General features: G+C 35.6%; 1 protein-coding gene across 2 annotated transcripts in view; it reads left to right on the top strand.

Moving 5' to 3' along the window:
• Nucleotides 1–20,434, top strand: part of MARCHF6 (membrane associated ring-CH-type finger 6) — a 44,376-nt gene extending 23,942 nt beyond the window's left edge. For both annotated transcript variants that reach the window (XM_030265676.4, XM_030265675.4), the window contains exons 13-26: nt 213–281; nt 397–471; nt 1,274–1,408; nt 1,888–2,007; nt 4,061–4,161; nt 4,861–4,998; nt 6,690–6,891; nt 8,268–8,337; nt 9,544–9,725; nt 11,360–11,494; nt 13,477–13,566; nt 14,941–15,073; nt 16,199–16,334; nt 17,386–20,434. In XM_030265676.4, the coding sequence (XP_030121536.1) occupies nt 213–281; nt 397–471; nt 1,274–1,408; nt 1,888–2,007; nt 4,061–4,161; nt 4,861–4,998; nt 6,690–6,891; nt 8,268–8,337; nt 9,544–9,725; nt 11,360–11,494; nt 13,477–13,566; nt 14,941–15,073; nt 16,199–16,334; nt 17,386–17,476 (1,677 nt within the window). In that variant the 3' untranslated portion in view covers nt 17,477–20,434. The remainder of the gene's footprint in view (nt 1–212; nt 282–396; nt 472–1,273; nt 1,409–1,887; nt 2,008–4,060; nt 4,162–4,860; nt 4,999–6,689; nt 6,892–8,267; nt 8,338–9,543; nt 9,726–11,359; nt 11,495–13,476; nt 13,567–14,940; nt 15,074–16,198; nt 16,335–17,385) is intronic.
• Nucleotides 20,435–22,568: the final 2,134 nt, after the last annotated feature.

Below are 22,568 nucleotides of genomic sequence, written 5' to 3'. Positions count from 1 at the left end.
ATGCATGTTTGGGGATGTTACCCAGCACGCCAGATCATGGCTGCTGGAGTCACAGCCAGTTTTGAAAATAGAACCCTGATAATACACATACTTACTATTTAATTTTTCTCTTTTATAAAATTTCATGTTGCTAAAAGCAACACAATATAGTGTTTGATATTAGACTGTTGCAAAGTGTTTTCCAGTGTTATTTTCTTGACAAAGCTATTCAGGGTTTAGCAGCTCTTGTTAAGTTTCAGCGATCACGTCGTTTACTAGGAGTTTGCTATATTGTTGTAAAGGTAATCCTAAGTTTTTTGTGTGGGAAAAAAAAACCCTCTCAATTTAAACTGACATTATCATTTTCTTAGCAATTTTTTTTAAACTAGTGAGATGTTCTTTTCCCTTTTCCTAAAGGTTTCCTTGTTAGTGGTGGTTGAAATTGGTGTGTTTCCTCTCATCTGTGGCTGGTGGTTGGATATATGCTCCTTGGTAAGAACAGAAACAAATAGCAATAAAATCTTTTGTAACTGTTTATATTTGAAGAAAAAAAAAAAATCTCATGAGAAGAGAGCCATTAGTATGAGTTTGACAGCACTCTTCTGTTTTCATAAACAGCATTTCCAGGGGGAAATTTCCAGGGTTGGGTGCTGCCTAATGCTAATTTTGGGGATTTTTATGTTACTAAATACAAATTAACATGCTGTTACTAAAATAACAAGATCCTAATCCTTTTTAGTGCTGTTACAACACCACTGTGATAATGAGCTTATTTATAGGCAAACTTGTGCACTGAATAAACCTCTTTATGTAGCCATCTTATATGAAATGGTAATGACTTTGTATTTTAAGTTATCCAAAGTTCGTTCCTACCATTTGCTTGGAATTGAGGACAGTTTTTCTGTCCTGAAAAATACTGAGTGATAAATTTGAAATAGACAAAATTAGTTTTTTCCAGTCTTGGTAGAAATAGAATTTTACTTAGGAATTATTTGCTTCCATCACAGTGCCACTTTGTTTGAATTGATCTGTAACTTTATCTATAGTCTGCTAGTGATTGAGTTGACATATTTCTTCTTTCTGTCAGAAGAAATAAATTGATCAGATATTGATCTTTATTTGCTGTTCTTATCATAAGTAATCCCTTTTTTTCTCTAATTAAATGGTGTATTTATGTGTTAAAGCAAACATTTAATTTATGCTTAGTAGTGTATGAACTAGGGTAAACAAAAGAGTAGTTGTGGATGTTTGCCAAAACTTCATTCATATTTGTTTACTACTTACCCTCTTCTAGGAGATGTTTGACGCCACTCTGAAAGACAGAGAATTGAGCTTTCAGTCTGCTCCAGGCACCACAATGTTTCTGCATTGGTTGGTTGGAATGGTTTACGTCTTCTATTTTGCATCCTTCATCCTTTTGCTAAGAGAGGTGAGTCTGTAAGAACAAGATTGGTATGTAACACAGCTAGAGGCTTGCATGCAGAACTGTTGCATCTTTCATGTGTGGGTACTGCTGCTACCATTTTTTGTGTGTATATTGGATTCAGTTTTATGTTAAAATGGCCATGCTGGTACTTACTGCAGTGGAAAAATCATGATTTTGAGTAATTTTACTTAGAGATGTTTGTATAGCTGTTAAATCTGAGCATTGCCTTCAAATGAATCCAAATATGTTTTAGTTGTTTAAGACCAATCAGTACTTGAAAATTAAGCTCATATTTGGTTATTGGTTCTCTAGTTCCTTGTGATAATACTTTCTTTGTTCTATTTCCGTGAAATTTTGGTGAATCTTGTTCAACCAGTCTTGTTTTATCCTATTACTTATTTTTGCAGCAGTGTTGTTCAATATGAAAAATAAATACAAAGATTATATTCTCCTCGTATATTGTTTTCTATTTCCTACTTCAGGTATTGAGACCTGGTGTCTTATGGTTTCTCAGGAATTTGAATGATCCAGACTTCAATCCTGTGCAGGAAATGATTCACTTGCCCATCTACAGACATCTCAGGAGGTTTATCTTATCAGTGGTAAGGATTTATCAGAAAGCTTTCTTTATTTGGAAATAAAACTTCATATGTACTGTGTATTTAAAGAAAAACATTTTCAGCATGGAAGTGAACTGATACTGGAGCAGGTTGCCAACAGAATCTGCATCTTTCAATACTCAAACTCAAGTGGATAAGGTTCTGAACAGCCTGATTCTGGATCTGCTCAGAGCAGGGGTTTGGGGAGAATTGGTTGGACTTCAGAGCTCTCTTCAAAACCAAGTATATTATGCAAAGTCCCAGAAAATATTTGTATATTCAGAAAACAAGTGTTTGTTATAATGGATATTGTAAATCCTGTAACTTTCATGATGCCCTCAGTTACTGCAGTAAACATTGTGTGTCCAGTTCAGCCAAAGTAGTGAAGCAGGTGAGAGTAATTTTCAAGAGTTGAGATTGGATTCTGCTGCTGTAGCCAGTGGCGTCTGTTTCCAGATTATCATTGTAAGATAGTGAAAACAATGAGGGGTTTTTCCCTTTAGTTGTTTGTCTGAGATTTCCTGAGCGTGCAGTCAAGGAAGGGTTGTAGACTGCCTTTGACATAAATGTTACATGAACTGTGTAAAGTGGCACACCAGAAACATTCTTCGATGTACTGTGTTGTTACACCTGAGGTGCTTTGAGCAGTGAAAGCTCAGAGAGATCCTGATTCTGTTAGAGACCCCTTCAGTATTTGAGAGGAGTTGACCTTTCCACCTTTCTGAGCATTCTGTCTTAGATAATTGTAATTCTTCAACTGCCTGAAATTTCATGGTACATAAAGTGGCCCAAATACAAGCCAAGATCGACTGGTTGCTTATAGTCTCACTTAAGTTGTCACACTTTATTGGAACGGGCAGTTACTTGAACTTCACCTTTTGATTTGCTCAGCTAATTAATTCAGAATTTTCACTACCCTCATGCTAGAATATAGGATCCAGAATGGTAATCATTTACTATTTCAAAGAATAAGTCACACCTTTCAAGCTCTCTCTGTATTTTAAAGAAATGTCTAGTGTATGATGTAAACTATTATTTTTCAGGAAGAATGGGATTCGGTTTTTCTTTTTGACATAATTAAACCCTTTTTTTCCACATCTTTAGTCTCTTATTTCATTTATATGAAATGTAAGAATCTATTTAAAACTTAATTTTTCATCTGGTTCCTTAAGGAAACAGGATTCATAAAAGTGCATTGTCTTCAGGCACTTGATGTCCCCTTCTGAATTTCAGTCTTTCAATCAATTTGAAATGTGAAGAAATAGGAACTGAAATGTCTATTGACGCTTCAGCAAGTTGCTTAAGAAGTCAGCCACTCAGAAAAGAGAGGAATACAAAATAAGCAATTCTGGTGTTGGAGAAGGGGGAAGAAAGAACTCTCTGACATTGCTGTAGCTGACAGCAGGGTTATTCTGGTGCTTATTCAGCTGCAGTCCTATTTGGTGAGGGCATTGTAGTCAACCAGTCTGCCTGGGATGGAACCAATTTTCTGCATAGTGGCAGATCTCCTTCTGCACCTTGAATGGGCAGCTGAAACAGTGTTGTTAACACAGGCCTTTGTCGGCTATGGCTGGACAGTGCTTGCACAACATCCAGGAATTTTCTGCCCTGCTTCCTCACCTCCAGTGAATAAGCTGCAGGCTGGGAGCAGGGTATCCCTGGAACAGCTGACCAAAAGGATATGACATCATGCTCAGCAGTAAAAGCTGTGAGAAAGGAGATTGGGAGGGGATGTCCATGCTTACAGTGTTTGTCTTCCTGACTTTCTAGGAAATTGCTGATTGTCTGCTGATGGGAAGTAGAGAGTAAATTCTTCTTACTGTTTGGATTGCATACTTGGTGCTTTCTCTCTTAAATTGCCATTATCTCAGTCCTGCCTGCCTTCTGTTTTGCCATCCCCTTCAGCTGGAGAGGGGAGTAAGCAAGTAGCTGTGTAGATATTCAGCTGTTAGCCAGGGATAGCCCACCACACCCAGGGAACATGTCAGAGATGGGTGGGAAACTAGGTTTGGTAGTTTCTACTTTTTGGACTAACTTGTTTACTTTATAATTGCAGATTGTCTTTGGCTCAATTGTACTGCTCATGCTCTGGCTTCCTATACGCATTATTAAGTATCTCCTGCCTAACTTTCTTCCATATAATGTTATGCTCTACAGGTGAGCATTTATTTTTAAAAATATAGGGGGTTTTTTTAGTGTTTCTATAACTGGAAAAAGTGTATTTGTGCTCCCTGAGCATTAAAATGATACTTTTTGTTAGGTTTTTTTTTTTTTTTTCAATTAACCTGATCTTCATTGTTCTAAGAGAAATAAAGGGTAAAGGACGTAGCTACATCATACAATGTGACAAATTAAAAGCTACTTGAAAAAAGAAGCATTTTGTATTCCTTATGTAAAGATAACTGTTCGGGGCTTTATGCCATCAAAACATTTCCCATTTCAACTTTCTGATAGTGAAGTTACTTTCATGTTTTCTTTTTTAACGCACTCATTCCTGTTTGTCGTTGCTTGAGGAGTAAAAGAATATCTGTAACTGCATTTTTTTAATGATAGCAGTTTTTTCCCATTTCTGAATAATAATTCAAACAGTAATGATAAATGCAAATAGAGATGCATACTGTATTCTTAGATATAATCTTTCTCAGTATTTTTTCCTAAATTTATTACATGCCAAAGTGCTTAACCTCTCTGCTTAGAGTAATATATAGGGAAAAGCCTTAGCAAAAAACTTAAGAATTTTCCTTTTTGGCATCCAATGTAATTTTGTATTGTGGTGGCATTAATAGGATTCAGTGTAAAGGATTTCTATTAGAATGTTCCATACGTTTGATTTCATGCTCTTCCCATTGTTTCCAGTGACGCTCCAGTAAGTGAACTTTCCCTAGAGCTGCTTTTGCTGCAAGTGGTGCTTCCAGCTTTGCTAGAGCAAGGACATACAAGACAGTGGTTGAAAGGTCTTGTACGAGCATGGACTGTTACTGCTGGATACTTGCTGTAAGTACAGAAATCCAGAATCAGCTACAACCACTGTGCCTAGTTTGGCTTTTAAACATGAAGGCAGCTTTCCAGAAGGTTATCCTAACAAGGAGGTTTAATAGTTCTTCTGCAGATAAATACGTTATGAAAAACTTCTATAGTGATTACTTTCTTCTAAGCAGTAGATGTACTTACTGCTTAACTAGCATTTGACAATTAATTCTTTTGGTACACCATTATAGCATTTGCTTAGTGAAAAAAATCTGTAAAAGTATGACTGACATCTTCTTAACTCCTTATTATATGAAAATAAGGAGATAAATATCAAAAGTGTGTTTCCATGAATTATCTAAATAAAATTCAAGTGCACTTCTTGGATTTCTTACTAAAGGACAAAAAAAAGAAAAATCATTTAGAACATTGAGCTGAAGTAAGCAACTAAAATTAGGCGTTTTAAAGTTTAAAATTCAGATTTTAGAGAAGGATAAAACCATTTCTTTTTCAAATAAAGTAAATTGTAGTACTGCCAGACAGAGTTCTAGCACTTGAAATTTTTTTTAGTTCATCTGTTGTTTGCCAAATTAGTCAAGAAAAAAGTAACGTTGATTTTGTTTTTGTACAGTTTTCAATTTAACTTCAAAGTATATTGGCATTCTCCCACCATGTTGCACTTTCAGGATCAAGAATTATACTTTGCCAAGTTATATCTGAGAAAGGGAGTGAATTAATGATAGATTTTTTCTTCACTGTAATCCAAAATATTTATTTTATTTTCTCATAAGGGAACTCTGCTCACCCTTTCTTGTCTTAGTTTGCATTTTGAAGAAGTTTTTAATTATTTTCCAAGTTTTGGTTGTGTTTAAGTATAATGTAACAAGATAGATTTAGAGATGATGATAGAAATGGCTTTTCTTACTCCACTCTTGCAGCTCTTTAGGACAGTTGCAAATTACCTCGTCAGCAATTTTAGTTCAGCACAGATGAAAGTCTCTTGCTCTGTTGTTCCCAAAAAGCAAACTGTTGGGTAAATTTCATTGCTAATAGAGATCTGCATGAATCTTACTCTGCTAAAGCTGAGGAAAATTAAGTTCTAAATGTTCATTTTTAATCAGACTCAAATTTTGCTAGATGTATATTTGGAAAACATCAACAGAATAATTTTAAAATAGATTGATTTTTTTCCTAGGATTGATATTCTTAAAAAGTTGTGAACAGGTTTTGAGTAATTTAGAATCTTCTTGAAAGACTCTGCCTGTCTCTGTACTTCTGACAGCAGGTTCATAGCAATGCAGCACTGTCCTTGTATAGTTTAGGTTTGAAGGCCCTTGTTTCCTACAGAGCTTAGTGACAATGACATAAAAGCTGTCAGTAGAGCCATGTGCTTACAAGAACTAAAATATCCATGTAATTTTTCTTTTATGTGCACAACGTTTTTAATACCAGGTGATGTTTTTAACGCAGTCAAACACCTAAGTGATCTTTCCTTGTGATTGTGTTCTAACTGCATCCACACCAGCATTTTTCTTCTAAATTGTGTTTATGATGACATTGAGTATGTTACCAAAAAAGGCTTATTTTACTTAATCAAGATTCTGCCACTACCCCTGTATTCGTTTTTTACAACCTGTATGGATTCTGAGTAGGCCTAGATTTCTGTAAGTTTCTTATTCATATCAAAGAGAACAAAACTGAAATGTTGATTGTTACAGGGATCTTCATTCTTACCTACTTGGTGATCAGGAAGAGAATGAAAACAATGCAAATCAGCAACCTAACAACCAGCATGCTCGCAATAATAATGCCATTCCAGTTGTGGGAGAAGGTCTCCATGCAGCCCATCAAGCCATACTTCAACAAGGAGGACCTGTGGGTTTCCAGCCTTATCGTAGGCCTTTAAAATTCCCACTCAGGGTATGTATACCTAACACATCAAGAGGAAAGAAAAAGGCATTTGAGAAGTTTTTTTTTCTAAGAAAGATTTGGCCCACGTTGTCAGAAGTCACATGGTGGGTCTGTTTTATATGGTTTGCAGCTTTCAAAAACAGAGTTGCAGTTATGCTCATATAAGGCTTTTTTCAGCCTGTAATGTAAGACTTTCTATTACAATTTTATTTATAGATCCCATATATGTTGAGTGTTATGTGTCAGTTGGCATCTTATTTTCTGTACAGTAAGTAATGGAGAGAAAGACAATAAGCCCCTCTCAAACAGGTAGTTCAGGTGTGCCTCTAACAAGGCATGGCTTTCAAGGGTGCTCGTAGCTTGTGCTTTGGTCTTGTAGCTGTAGTGTATTTAAAACTACTTTGCTTTATTAAGAAAATAAACAGAGAAGTTATGTCTGTATTAAACATAGAAAGGCATTATATAATACTTTAAAGTTCTAAGTTCCTAAAATTAGAAAGGAAATTTTATTGGCAAATACTTACATTCTGTATTATTTACAGAATAATATACAGCTCAAACTAGATAACTGTTTTGTTGTTAGCAGAACTCTGAGTTAAATATGAACTTCACCGGAGCTCACTTACTGTGGTTTCAGGTATAGCTGAAGAATGGAAGTAATGGCTAACATTAGGTCCCTGTGGTACCCAAATGTCTTGTCAAGGAAAGTGTGTGTTCCAGATTTAATTTTCTTTCAGAGATCTGTTGGGATGAGGTGTTAGCTTTCCCATAGCAAGCTTGCTTGTTGTGTGGCTTTGATGATTAGTGAAGCAGAACTTCATAGTGCCTGGTGCTTGAGAAATATTTAAGGAAGTCAAGTACATGGTAATTAATTCTCTACATGGTAAGTACCTGGTGAGATGAGAACCTGGCTGAGAAGTAATCAGCTTCACTGGTCACAGAAAGTCTGAGCACATCTAGAACTTTGTCCAGCAAGGTTTTCCTTATCAAACCACTGTCTTGCTCATATGGCATTGAGAGCTAGAAATCTTTTGGGATTATATGAGAGTCATGCTGCTCAGTGCAGAAATTAAAAGATGGTCTTTTTTATGTGACAAAGCAAAGAACTTAAGTCATTCTGGATTCAAATCTTATTTTTTACTGTTGGAACAGTTAATGGAGAGTCTTTGAAATACACAACACTGCAGGTGTTCTGCATGTACTGTGATTAGGCTTCTTTTTGCTGATTTATTTATACAGTGAAACATCAGTTATTATTTGATCATCCTAGTTTAGCAGCCTTTATAGGATGATGTATTTTTTTGTACTGGGGTTTCTTGGGGTTTGGTTAACTAACTTTCTTATGAACTTCCCCTCGTTTTTTTTTTTTGTTTTTCCTTTTTCAGATATTTCTTTTGATTGTTTTCATGTGCATAACATTACTGATTGCTAGTCTTATCTGCCTTACCTTACCAGGTGAGTCTATTACAGTAAACTGTCATTAAAAACAATTCAATATGTTGTCATGCCCAACCATGGCAGATGTTTTGAAACCATTGTTTGAAGTCAAAAGGCAAAACTATAGAAACTAGTCTCATTTTTAATAAATTGTCATCAAATTGTAATCTAAAAATCTAAGTGACAGAGATTGCCATTCCCTTTTTGTTGTAGAATAATTTTCCTCTGAGGACAGGGCTTCAGGTCTTCAATCTCAATAGTACTGATTGAAAAATAATTAAAACTCTTGCACCTATTTTACTGTTTTGAGAAGGAAAATATGTAGATAGTTTCCAGGTCTTCTACAGTATTTTCTTTAATTAAATATTCTGAAGGTGTCATTGTTATGAGTCCTGCGAGGAGCAGGTAGTTGGATGCGATGATCCTTAGGGGTTCCTTCCAGCTTGAGATATTCTATGATTCTGTGATTGTGACACATCACTAGGAGATTTTGTGAAGTGGCACGTGTATAACTTTAAAATGTCTGAATAAGTACTTCAAAAACGCTTGGTATTTTTTAAAATAATTTGGAGTAAATGAAGCCATGTCAACCAGGGTAAATTTCATAACCTGTCTGCTGTAATACCATGTAATTTATACCTTGTTCTATTAATCATCCTAAAGTCAGTAATGTGTTGAGATCAAAGTTATAAATTCTGCGATAGTTTTAGTAGTAGGACATAAAATAATTCCACTGTAATACTTGGGAAATTAAAGCACTATTAACTGTAGCAAATCAGTCTCCCATTTTTGTCAGAGAAATTCAGAAGCCCCATCAGTAAGTCTTAAAAAATTACATGAGGCAGTGAAACAACCCAAAGATAGCTCATATAATTTCAGTTCACGCTCACACACTAATGCATGATCACTGTTGCAGTTCTGAAGATCAGTGTTTAGGCTCTGAACAGTGCTTTGTTTTGCTGTAGCTTAGGTAACATTGCTGTCCTAATGAAAATTGAGGTGGAAAAGGATTTCTATGTGTTTATTTGGCATAATGTTTGAAGCTGTTTGCATAGTGCTTCACACATTTATGCATTATGGATATAGTACCAAAATAACTGTTTTATGATGAATAATATTTATGCAGGGATATTTCAGATAAATTTGATAAGTACTTTCTTAATAAGCATCCTTCCCTAATACATCCAGAAGCATTACTGTATGTAACAGTGCTTGTGTTTTCAGTGTTTGCTGGCCGGTGGTTAATGTCATTTTGGACGGGGACTGCCAAAATCCATGAACTGTACACAGCTGCCTGTGGTCTTTATGTCTGTTGGCTGACTATCCGGGCTGTGACAGTGCTGGTTGCCTGGATGCCACAGGGTCGTAGAGTCATTTTCCAGAAGGTCAAAGAATGGTCTCTCATGGTGAGTCTTGAGAAAAAGTTCTACTGAATTAGCAAAAAATTAGCTAATGGGATTTGTTTGATTTTTTGCTTGCAGGCTTTACTCTGTACTGTGTACTACATTTTGCTTCTCAGACCATTTTGAAGCTTTTGCAGCATACATTCCCATTGCATAGGCTATTTTCCTATCTTTCCCTAAAAACCAATGAAGAGTTCAAACAATGCAGTTCATAGTGGTTTATTTAATATCTATATAGATTTAGATTAGAACTTGGATTTTAAAGATGAATTTGGATAGATAATTTTGCTGTAATGCAGAAAACCAGCTGGAACATCCATCTTTTGAAAGAAACAAACATTTTCATTAGGTGCCTTCCTCTCCTACCCTTTCAAGGTTGCATGTGTCTTTAGTTTTGGAAATTCATACTTCAGAAGTCAGTCAGTCCTACTACAGCAACATGAAAAGAAAGCAATCAGTATAAATATACTTGTGTGTGTATATATATATATATATATATGTTTAAATAAATATATTTTTTCTGTTTTCCTTTAAAAGTGAATATATTGCATTATTACCCATGTGTTGTGTTCTCAAAAACATTGACATTCTCACATAAATCTCAAAGGTTAACTATTTATGTGTTTAGGTACATGAAATAATCAAATGGAAAAACCTAATAAAGCTGATAGATTATGACCATGTCCCTACAAAGTAGCTTGATGCATATTTTCAGAAAGATCTTTATCAGCTGTTGAACTTGTGTTGTTCAAATAAAAGGTATTTTCCTCAAAAATATTAATTATGACAAGCTGACCTTCTCAGCATGAAAACAAATTCATATCCCACCTTTTTATCTTGGTTTTGATTTTGAGGATTTCTGTAGTAGATATCTTGCTAGTTCCTTTAAACATTGATAGCATAAATGGTGTCTTGTTATAAACATTTTAATGTGCTTACTGAATTGTTACAATGTACATGTTCTTCATGTACTATCATGTTTCCCAAATACCTCATCCATCATTTTGATTTTAGCTTCTTCAAGATCTTAGCTTCTGCAAGAAATTTCAGAGCTAAAGCATAATTTCTACTTGTTCTTTGCTGTTTCTCCTTAGCATGTTAATTAAGTCAGGCTACTTTGTATGATTCAATTAAATTAAGACAATTTTAGAATAAATAAAGTTTCAAGTTCTGAGTCCTCAATTTTTAAGTCAAATAGTCCATAATGACTGAATTTTTATGGTTTGTTTTGCTTCAGAGAAAAATCGGTAGTTTTGGAAAAATTTCTTCAATTTCCCAACATATGAGCATATGCAATGTATTTAAGTACCATTAGATAGTATTCCCTACCAATGGATAGTATTCCCTATTGATAACAGTCAGTGTGATTTTATGGTTTAGAACTATATGAATACTAGCAGGCACAGTCATGATTTTTTCTGGAATTCCTATGGAGTAGAACCCAATCTTGAAAAGTTGCATTGCAAAACTATGTAAGTAGTAAAAATTGTTTCTAAGGGTGTATATGTGTGAAATAGAGGTCTGTGTCACTTTGGGGTTTTTTTTACCAGGGCTGTGTGATTTTGTAGTTCTAATTTTTGAGTTTAAACAAAGAATCCTCTGGTAGATAAATTTATTAAATGTCTTGGGTTTTTTAGATAATGAAGACATTGATAGTGGCTATACTGCTCGCTGGTGTGGTTCCGCTTCTGCTTGGTCTTCTGTTTGAACTGGTCATTGTCGCACCTTTGAGAGTTCCTTTGGATCAAACACCTCTCTTCTATCCTTGGCAGGTCAGTTGCTCCCATTCTTTTGCTTCTGTTTATGTAAGGAGTATGGGCTGTCTTGTTTTGTGTGGATTCGGTGCTTCAGAGCATTTTCCACAAATATGTTTGTATGTGGCAGAGAAAAGGCAGCCAATCTGGATGTGAGAATTATTTGAACCAAAAGAATATGCTGAGGAATTTAAACGGTGAAAAGCTGAATTGTTGTGAGATGACATCAAAGGTTGCATTTCAGTGATTTCCAGTAGCAAATTGTAAAGTTATGTAAGAAGTTAGTATACCTATATGTATGTATGCACAGATGTGCATACTCTAATCATTCTGGGAAGCTTTCTGCATACAGTTATGCAGCAGGAGGTTCTGGTAATTTTTTTCCTTGTAAGATTTTAAGTCAGTGATGAGGCACATTTTGAAAATAATTTTTAAATTATTTAGGGTCATGCTGATTTTGGCTTGAGTTGTCAAATCATTAATACAAATTTTTGAGGTAGTTGTGTTTTATTACTCTTCAGTCAAGTCTCACAGGCTGAATGCAAATTTCTGTCCTGCAAGTTGGGAGACTAAATAAAGATACAGTGGATTGAATGACACATGCTTCCGTCACCTAGGCTGAATTATGAAAGAAGTCATAACTTAAAGAAACCCAAGTGAGGGGACTGTAACTCAGAGCATCTAGAATGCCATTACTAAATAACAAGAAAGTGTTCAGGGACAGTGACTTTCTAAGCCACCCTAGGCTTTCACTTATTTTAAATAGCCAAATGTTTGAAAGCTGTAATGCAAGGAATTTGGCTACTAATTTAATTATGTCATTATTTTAAAATCCAAGTATATTTTTGAGCTGAGTAGATGCCCAGAAAATCAGGACATCATATAATTACAGTGGTAGATAATCATGGTTTCCAAACAATTTTGGAAAGAATTTGTAATATTAGAGATAATAAAAATTCTTTCCTATTGCATATTAGTTCTTTAGAAGTTTTAAAAGAAGGATACTGAAAAGCTTTATTTTCATGTAGCAGAACTTCTTCAAAATATAAGTGGGATTTGAGATTTATTCTAAATCAACAAGGAACTATCAAAATTGAGACTTCCATTTTTCCCAAAAGAGTTACGCAGAGGTTGCCTCCTTAAATAAACATGAATCAACTTTAAGACTGCTGCTTTTTTGTAACAATTTTTAAAATTCTTTAACATTGTCATTAACAAAAGTTGTTTTTTTAAATAATCAGTTAAAGAAAATGTATTTCCCCAGCAGGATAAGAAAGTTAATTTAGTCTATGATGTCCCAAGTCTTACCAGTTCTTGGCTGTTTATTCTACTTTATCAGCCTATGTTTTGCATTCTATTTTAGCAGGTTTTATTGAAAATCTCTTACAGATATCTGTAATCCAGAAAGGATGGACTTATAATGTGAAGTGTTTACTAGAAGCCAGTAGTTAGTGTCCTAATTCCTTGCCATAATAATTGCAGTTTAAGTTAAATCATACATTTTCTGCCAAGGAGTATGACTTTTTTTGTCAAGAGCATTATCTTGCTTTAAGCTTTCTTACATCAGGTAGAGTTTTGGGAATAATTAAATTTCAAAAGAACTTGTTTCTTGATGCATGTGAACATCTTTGTATCTTTTTTCTAGTCTTCTATAGAGAAATGAAATTAACTTCCTTATATGTAAATTACTTTTTAACCAGAATGTTAGTAATTACTTTAAGTCTAATGCTTTTGTTTTGTATTTGCCTTTGGTTTAATAGAAGTAGTGATTTTCTGGGTCCCAGGGAGATAAATTTACAGATGTCAGTTAATCTTAAGAGCATCCTCTTTTTCATAGGAATTTGCAGATGATGTTATCTCTTTGGATCAATGTCCCATGTAAATGGAAAATAATTATATTTTCACTTATAAGCAATATTAACACATTGCTCTTAAAACTTTTGTTGTCAGACTTTTTAAGGATATGTTAATGCTTACACTCTAAATTTTTACAAAATTAGGACTGGGCTCTTGGAGTTCTGCATGCCAAAATAATTGCTGCCATAACACTGATGGGTCCCCAGTGGTGGCTGAAAACTGTTATTGAACAGGTAGGGGAAAATTGTTCGTGTGAATTATCTGTATAATACATTTTTTTTATGTTTCTGATTGTGTGTCAGAAAACAGTGTTACTCTTGAGTAATGGAGTAATTGAGTAGAATTCAACTAGTCTTGTAAAAACCTTTTAAATTCTATAGCCTAATTCATTAAGGTACACTTAACACTAAAACAAAAAGTCAGAAATCTGAATTCAAGAAAATGCTTTGCATACATATATGCATTTTTCTCAGGTTTGTAATAAAGTGACAAAGAAACATGATTATTACTTCAGATGACGTCTATGTGTCTAAATACTGGACAGTATTTACATCCACAAGTCAAGAACACAGAATTTTGCTTTCTCTGCAGCCGTAGGGATTACCCTATTCATAGATCAGTGGAGATGAAAGGCGCAATTTCTGTTCCCCTTTGATTATTAAGCAACACAGAACAGTTTCTCTGAGCAGTTCAGTCTCACATGGCCTGTTGTTTTGTTAGAAGTATTTTTTTTCTCTTTTATAACTGTTCAATTTCATAGTTGTCATCTCGATGAAGTATCTCAGTTGTTTGTCAGAAGATAATTTTTCAGCCCTGCACTGTACATAATGCCTGTGGTACATGTCCCAACCTCTGTACACAAGGTGCCTCTTGTGAGTAAGTCTAGCACATAGTCTGTTATTAAATCACTTCAGCTCTCACACTGCAGAAATATAGTCTTAGTCTGGGAGTATGTTTTGATGCATACCACGGCTCCCTCTTCCATTCTGAATGCTCTCCATCGGAAGTTTACACACTCTCCTGAGCCTCCCAGGCTGTGGGACAGAAGCCATTGTTTAGCAGAAGCCATTTAGTAGCCATTCAAAACTGGTTTTTTCCCATGCTTAATCTGGTTACATTTTGACCTTAGCTTTTGGTATTAACTGCAGAAGCTTAAGAATTGTGGAGGCCTTTTTTTCAGGCACAGGCTTTATGTACAGACGCTCTGGTCTACCCCACCAAGTACGAAATAGTATCCTGTTTTCTGCCCATTACAAAATCTAGTAATTTATTCTATTAGCATATACAGGATCCTCTCCTAGAAAGTTAACAGCACAAAGTGATCCCAGGTCACCCACAAAACCATTGTCCACAGCTCTATTAAATTATCTTTCAGAAGATTGCATTCCTGCAACTAAATCAGAACTCTGTTCCAGATTAAATTGGTCTCTTGGGCATTGTTTACATGATTTCCTGGAACCTTCATGATGTAAATTTCTTCTTCAACTGTGGCCATGGGAACACCCATTTCCTTTCATAAAAAGAATTGTGTAAAACCTTTTAATTATTACTCTTAAGTGCAAAGCAAAGCTTTCTTAATTGATCTGTTCTAACTTGTTCCATTTTAGGTATATGCAAATGGGATTCGTAACATCGACTTACACTTCATCATCCGTAAACTGGCAGCACCTGTAATTTCTGTCCTCTTGCTTTCCCTGTGTGTGCCCTACATCATCGCTTCTGGTGTTGTACCTTTACTGGGTACGTATGCATTCAGAACACCTGTTTGTCATCTCATGGTTTACAGCAGTGTAAATATGTTTGTGGCAATACAACTTGGCTCTCTAGTTTATTAAAAAAAAAAAAAGAAAAACAAATAAACTCCTCTTCTGCTGACAAATGTAAATGTTTAAAGACTTGCAAGAGTCACACCATGTTCAGGAATATTGTCCAAATGCTTTTTGAACTCTGTCAGGCTTGGTGCTGTGATCATTTCCCTGAGGAGCCTGTGCCAGTGCCCAACCACCCTCTGGGTGAAGAACTTTTTTCTAATACCCAACTCAAACCCTTCCCTAACACAACTTGGGGCTGCTCCTTGGGTCCTGTCACTGGTCACCACAGTGAAGAAATCTGTCTGCCCCTCCTTACCCAAGAGGAGGGGCACACACTGATTTCTTCTCTGTGCATTTTAGGTATCTAGCTAGTTTGGGAAAAGAATGATTAATTCATTCTTCTTTGGACAATCAGCCTTTGATTTTAGTCCCTCTAGGAGTTAGACTGAGCTGAGGCCATCTTTTTCTGACTAGTCAGATTTTAAATGAAGCTTAGAACAAGTGAAGATCTTGGGTTTTGAGGTTTTAATAGTATTAAAATGTAAGTTATAAATATATAGGGTTTTTTCAGGCTTTCCTAGTTCCTCATAGTTGAGGTAAATAATTTGATTAGAACCAGGGTAGGTAAGCTTTTTCATCAAGACTTGTCTTGTACTAGTTAGTTTTAATGTTAACAACATGTTTAAGTCCCATTTTATTCTTCAGTCTCTCTTGAATGCCGACTTTCATTGGGTTGACTTTTCTCATACAAGAAGGAAGTCAGTGAGCAGATAAACAGATGTTAATAGGCAAAAAGACCTGATAAGCTTTTTTTTTCCCTACTGTGGATTTTCACTCTTTTAATGGAAAACTTTCCATTTGTAGTGCATCAGGTTAAAAAGAACAGCAGCTGTCATGTTGGATCTTTGATGTAAATGGTTGTGTCATTTGTTTCACAGCCCTTCTACTGAAGTTACAGTATAACAAAAAGTATGGAAGCAAGTAGAGAGAAGCAGAAATACATGAGTTAGCTCAGCAATATTAGAATGTCTAAGGATTGTGTCTTGTTTTGTAGGAGTTACTGCTGAAATGCAGAACCTCGTTCAGCGACGCATTTATCCTTTTCTGCTTATGGTGGTGGTTTTGATGGGAATTCTGTCTTTCCAAGTCCGCCAGTTCAAGCGCCTTTATGAACATATTAAAAATGACAAGTGAGTATATAGTGGTTTTTTTTAATTTTTCCCCTTTACATATATATCTATATATGTGAATACTTCAGGTTGAATTCAGGTGTTGTAGATACTTAGGACTAAAAGGGTTTTTAAGAAATTTTCTAGACAAATGACTCTTTAAGACAGACAAACTGTTCTTGGCAGATGTTTTATGTGTGGTTCAGGTAGATAAACACAGGAATAGACTGTCTTTATAAAGGGAAGACACTCCCCCATGTCTAACATGAGTGTGTTTTCCCACAAATGAAGCTGACTCTTAGTCTCATCTGTAGCCTTGAATCACAAATGAATGTCATGAATTACAGCATACCCGGAAATTAAAATCATGGCTCAAGCTGCTGCTTATAAAACCATTTCTTCAACCTTTTCTGCATAAATGTTTTTCTTACTCTTTCTACTCATTAGTCCAGCTAAACTGTTCAGGTGTTTTGTTAGTTTGTCCTTACCAAATTTTGTGTGGTTTTCAGATATGTTCAGTAATTATTACTCTGTATTACTCAGATGCCTGATAAAAATAATAAATTTCCTATTATTTTCTGGTTATTATCCTTAGTTGAACCTTTTTTTGTTATTACATTTTTAGTGTTACCCCAATTACCTTTTTATGGGTTATTAAGAAGATTAGCAACTAATTCATAGGTGTCTAGGGCTCTTGTATACACAAAATTAGCATGTAAGTAGGAAGCATGAAAAGTAATTTAGGTGGCAAAAAGTGTGTAACCATGATATAGAGGAAGAAAGGAATAATGTGAAAGGTATGAAAACTGTTAAGCTGCTGAGATAGTTAAATTCAGTTTCAATATCACACTAAAGGAATCTTGCAGCCCTTAAGCTTTCCATGGAGTAGCATCAGGAAATTTTCTTTCCTTTTAAGAAAGATTACGGAGCAGCTAAAGTTCTTCCTTTACAATTTATAGAATAACTTTTTATTGAAATGAAAAAACTACTTCGGCAGCAAAGGAGATAGAGTGGATTTGTGTTACAAAATAGTATTACCTTGTGTTAATTTCTGTTTTTACTGTGATCCCAGGTACCTTGTTGGACAGCGACTTGTGAATTACGAACGGAAGTCTGGTAAACCAGGCACATCAACAACTCCACCTCAGTCTTCACAAGAATAGATGGTCATATTAAACATCTTGACCTTCCCTTTGCCTTTACATGTCCTTTTTTCATAGACTCTTCTCATCTTTGGATATCTCTCCCAATAATATTCTCAGCAGTATTTTGGCTTCTGTTGGTAGCATCCAGATAGCAGTTAAGGCTCTGTTTCTTATCTGCATTTTCTGATGTTGTAAATGCTGTCTGAGGTCTGTATATGTGTATATAGAAGTGTCCTGACACCCTAAAACCTTGGATTAAAAAAGAATGTGCATTATACATCTTTAAAAACTATATTAATTTATTAAATCTAGTTGTCACTTTATTTCGGACTGCTGTTCTATTGACAATGTGCCACAAAGCAATAGTGCAAAGAGGCAAGATGTTTTTATAAAATTTGGAGCTTATTTTACGGTGTTCGTAACAGTTCTTATTGTAGTAATACAGTATGATTTTTCATGAGTGGAAAGACCACGTAGAGAATATCAAAAGTAAATAACTGTCTTACAGTCAGCAATGAAGTTGCTGTGTTGAGAAGATAATGAACTATGTATCTTGCTGTCCAGTCTTTTTTATTATTTTGTATAACACCAAAGCTGTTGTACATTTTTCTATTGCCTGATTGTTTTTCATGTTTCAGAGTTTGTAATATTGTACAGTTGCTGTTGAATCAAGAAAATATTTCCTCTTCTGAGAATTCAGATGTACTTGTTGAGGTTCAGCTGGATTTTTCTATTTGGTTGAAGGGGTAGGTGGCTGTTTGCTTTGGAATCAGGATTCCATGAATTGAAACAGTAAGTAAAAATTTACTAAGGCTAGGTGATGGAAGTATTTAAAGGTACCAAGAAAAATGAAAGAGGTTCACAACTTAAATTGTAGCCAATTTCTCATCAATATTAGAAGTTTTCAGGATGTGAAGAAAAGGGATGAACCTTAACTAATGTGCTTGCACAGCACAAAGAGTGTAATGTAAGCAACATCCTGACCTGATCCGTAGTTAAATGGCATGAAATTTTTCTGTAGGTTACGGAAGTTGAAAATTGTAGTATGAATTTTATATTGCACATTTACTTTTAAAAAAACCAAACCCAACCAAGAAAAATTCTCTCAGAATTGGTCGCTGTGAATTTTTACAGGAATAATACTGAGGAAGTGAATCATGTACCATTTATGACCTGAGGGGCAGGGAAATACATATGCTATTAAACAGGCAACAAGAAGTTAGCAGATTTCTTTGCGAGAGCACAGTCAAACAAGAGCCACCAAATCAAGTCTGTGTTATTTCTATATGTAGATAGAGTTCTTTTGCAGTAATATTTGGGGGTGGGGGTTATGTAGATAAAGAAAACACATAACAGTATCACAAAGCTTTAAGTAGCATCAAATCACATGCTTAGATTGCAGTATCTTTCCTGGACCAATGTGGAAAATGTGAATATCCATTTCAGTAGTGAGAAAATGAATGGAACATTTAACTTGCTATTCAGTACACTCTCCTTCAGTATTCTGTACTTTACCATGTGTGTATATAATTAATACTTGAAAATCTGGCAGGTGCTTTTAAAGTGTCATCTCCTTTTATTGATGTTGCATCTCTGATCTGACATGGTATGAGCTAATGTAGTTCAGGCTGTGATAGTGGTAGTTCATTCTTTTGGTATCTGGACTCATGTTCTAAGGCAGCGAGCACAAGCCAAATGCATCTGAATCTAGTGGCAGGAGGATTGGGCTGTCACTCTCAGATCCATACTATTTTACAGAATTACTGTTGTCCTGTTGGTTTTGAACCACAAATATTACCCTTTGGAGTGATTTATTAGAAAATTTATAGTGAAATGAAACCGTAGAAAAATAGCCAAAATTTTTTTTTCATTTACTGTTGCTGATTTAATGCTGATCTGAGTATATATTCGCCCCATATATTTTTGATGTGCATAAATATTGCATTTGATTATTTACAGTGGTATACATTGTGGGACAGATATATTTTCACAATAATAAATTCACTGGTAACATACATTCTTACTTATGCCAAGATTCTGTTTTTGACATATCTTTCACAAACAGTTCCAAAATGGTCTTGCCACTCAAATGTTGCGAGCACCACTGTGCATCATGCAGAATTTGCAGTAGTGTGGTGCTTGCAATTGTGTTTTTACAATTGGTGTAAAATTTGTAAAACACAAACTGGTGTTAATATTAAAATTTATTAAGAAAAAGCCTTTGTGCTGATTCTCACTACTGGTATTTTACAAGTCAGGAAAGAAAGCAAATCAGGCCAGTCATGCAATGTGAACTGCAGCTATTTTGATGTTGCTTACAGTATCTTTATTTGCCTTTTTTTTTAATGGAAAACTGGTTTCAAATCCAACTGTTGTGCTGGCATTTGCACTACTTTACAGATCCCAGGTGAAGTTTGTTTGCAGAACTGTCCAATGTGAACTTTCCAGAAATCTCATCTCCTCATTTTTACACATTTTTGAAATAATATGGAGGTTGTAGAGAACAGGAATTAAATAGCAGTACTTTATAAATTGTTTTACATTTCAATGGTTTGCCTTATTGTGTGCTGTGTACTCCCTTGGCATAGAAACTTGGTAAGTAAGCTTGTAAGTTAAGTGGCTCTTTCTGAGACAGCTGATGAGTGCTGTACCAGTGGCTTCCATCTGTGCTGGAGTAATGCAGAGTGGTGTGTGCTCCTGTTACTTTTCAAGTGGGAAAGTGTGTGTGTGTGGTCACAGTGTGTGTTGAACTTGGTCTTGACTGGAGGGGTTGAAGATGTGTATGGCTCAATTGTATCCCCTTTGAGAGCTGAGAATCTGATGCTGTTGTTAGTTCCACAGGCCTTCATCCAAGAACTGTCAGATGGCTCTGTAGCTCTCTTGTGCATATTGAAAAAAGTTAATTGCAGCTAGCTTTAACTTTAATGTTTTTACACAGGTTATTTTATATTGATTAAAAATAGTTAAAACTCTGTATCTTTTCTGTCTGCCCCTTCTCTATTCAGTGAAGCTAAAGTTACTTGATTTTGTTTCTGAGGGCCCTTCGGTACCTGTAACTGCTTTGTGTCAGTGACTTCCTCAGTAAGATGCCAGCTCCAACCTTTTACAGTGCTCACATCACTTTTCAGCTCAGTGCATTAATTCTTTCCTTGCCTTCCCCAATGCTTGCGTAAAGGTCTTCATAAAAAACCTTCACAGCAGCCGCACTGTTCTTCAGAGAATTCTGTAAAAAGCTTCACAAAGGCCTGTACCTCACAAAGCACAAATGACTCTGGTTTCATTGCCTGGCATGCTGATCAGCATCATTTTGTTTCCTTGGACGTCACTGTCCATTTTTTTACATCCAGATTGAAAAGGTTTTGTAGGAGGATCAGTGTTCTTGTTCTGCCTGCCTTGGGAATAATGGCCATGGTACAGTCTGGGCAATGAGTGAGGTCCTTGGCAGAAATGATGATACAAACAGTAAAAACATTAAACAAGGAATTAAATCTTGGTAGTGTAATGAAGTTGAATTGAATCTTGGTAGTGTAATGAAGTTGAGGGTGCAAAACAAAATAAGCTGTTTTCTGAAACAGATGAGGAAAAATCTTCTACAAAGCATAATGGTAGGTTAGAGCTCTTTTACTGCGGTATTTCAGTTCTTAATTAGTAGCTGGAACTAAAGAACAGCATAGTTGACAGCCATTTTTTTTTTTTTTAATTGTGCATCTGGTTTTAACCTCTTCATTAAGAAGTAACCATAAATTGAGAAATTATATGCAGAAATCAAAGTTACTCAATAATGGAAAATTTTAAAATACTGTATTTCCAGAGGTCAAATAAATTTCAAAATAAACTGAATGTTTTGAGTTCAGTATAATACCAAGAGTGGAGCAATGGCAAAATTATTTCACAGCTCTGCATATCAGTTTTTCTGCTTATCTGCTTACCTGCTATTATCTCTTGCCTGTTGAGTACTGGCCAACACCAAAGCTGGAGGCTTTTTCCCCTGTACAAGGTGAAGTCAAACATCTGGAGGTGTCTACATCAGATGTGGGAGGAGGGAGTGGTATTTAACATTACTTGCCTTTCAAGGGATTTTTCAAATGTTCCTGGAAAAGGACATTAGTTTTACTTAGAATTCCTTGTTGCTTATAAAACCAGAGAACACTGCAAAGCTTTTATTTATATTGGACAGAGTTTCTGTATTAGAACCTATAGTGCAGAGCTGCACTGGTGTGCCATGTTCAGCAGATACAAATTGGTAAGTGGCTTGCTAGAGTTAGGTAAAGAATGTGATGAATCTGAAAATACTGCTGCATTAGGATGGAGAGTCCATGGGATATTCTGATTAGTTGTTAGCAGGAGTCATGGCAGTTGGAAGCAGCAGAAATTCTAAGGTAAGCTGCTTTATAGTAGCATTTCTGGCAGTGCTGCTATAAAGCAACAATTACATCTGTGGATATACTTTTAAATGTTCTTTATATACAAGATTCGGTATTAGACAGTGGGAGGAAATACTTCTAGGAAGCAACATAGATTCATATAAATACGGTGTTTACAAGAGCATATAGTCACAGGACAAGGGGGGGAGTGACTTCAAACTGAAAGAGAGTTTAATCAGATGTTAGGAGGACATTCTTTACTGTGAGGGTGATGAAACACTGGAATAAGTTGCCCAGAAAAAGATGCGGATGCTCCACCACTGGAAATGTTAAAGACCAGGTTGGATGGAGCTCTGAGTAGCCTGGTCTAGTGAAAGTGCTTGTGCCTGTTGCAGGAGGGTTGGAACTAGGTGATCTCTAAGGTCCAATCCAGGCCATTCTATGAGTCTATGAAAATACATTTCATTAAATACAGAAAAAAAAAAATCTACCTACATGCTGCTGTTACCCATAATACAATGTGGCAGCTTTATGCATGACTTCACTGCACTGGACCAAATTGCTGGAAGAATTAAGAGTATGACATCTACTTTTGGAGCATTTTAGGGATAGTGTTGAGTGTGTGCAAGGACCACAGATGAGAGATAATATGCAACTTGCTGTTTAGCTGTGATCACTAGACACATTTAAAAAACTGTACTGTGAAATCAATTTAATTGAATTCTATTCTGTAAGCTTCTGCAGGA

The sequence above is a fragment of the Taeniopygia guttata genome, chromosome 2, assembly GCF_048771995.1.
Source record: "Taeniopygia guttata chromosome 2, bTaeGut7.mat, whole genome shotgun sequence".
Classification (NCBI taxonomy): Eukaryota; Metazoa; Chordata; class Aves; order Passeriformes; family Estrildidae; genus Taeniopygia; species Taeniopygia guttata.
The sequence above is the reverse complement of the archived record's forward strand: the minus strand, read 5'-3'. Positions and strand labels throughout refer to the sequence as shown.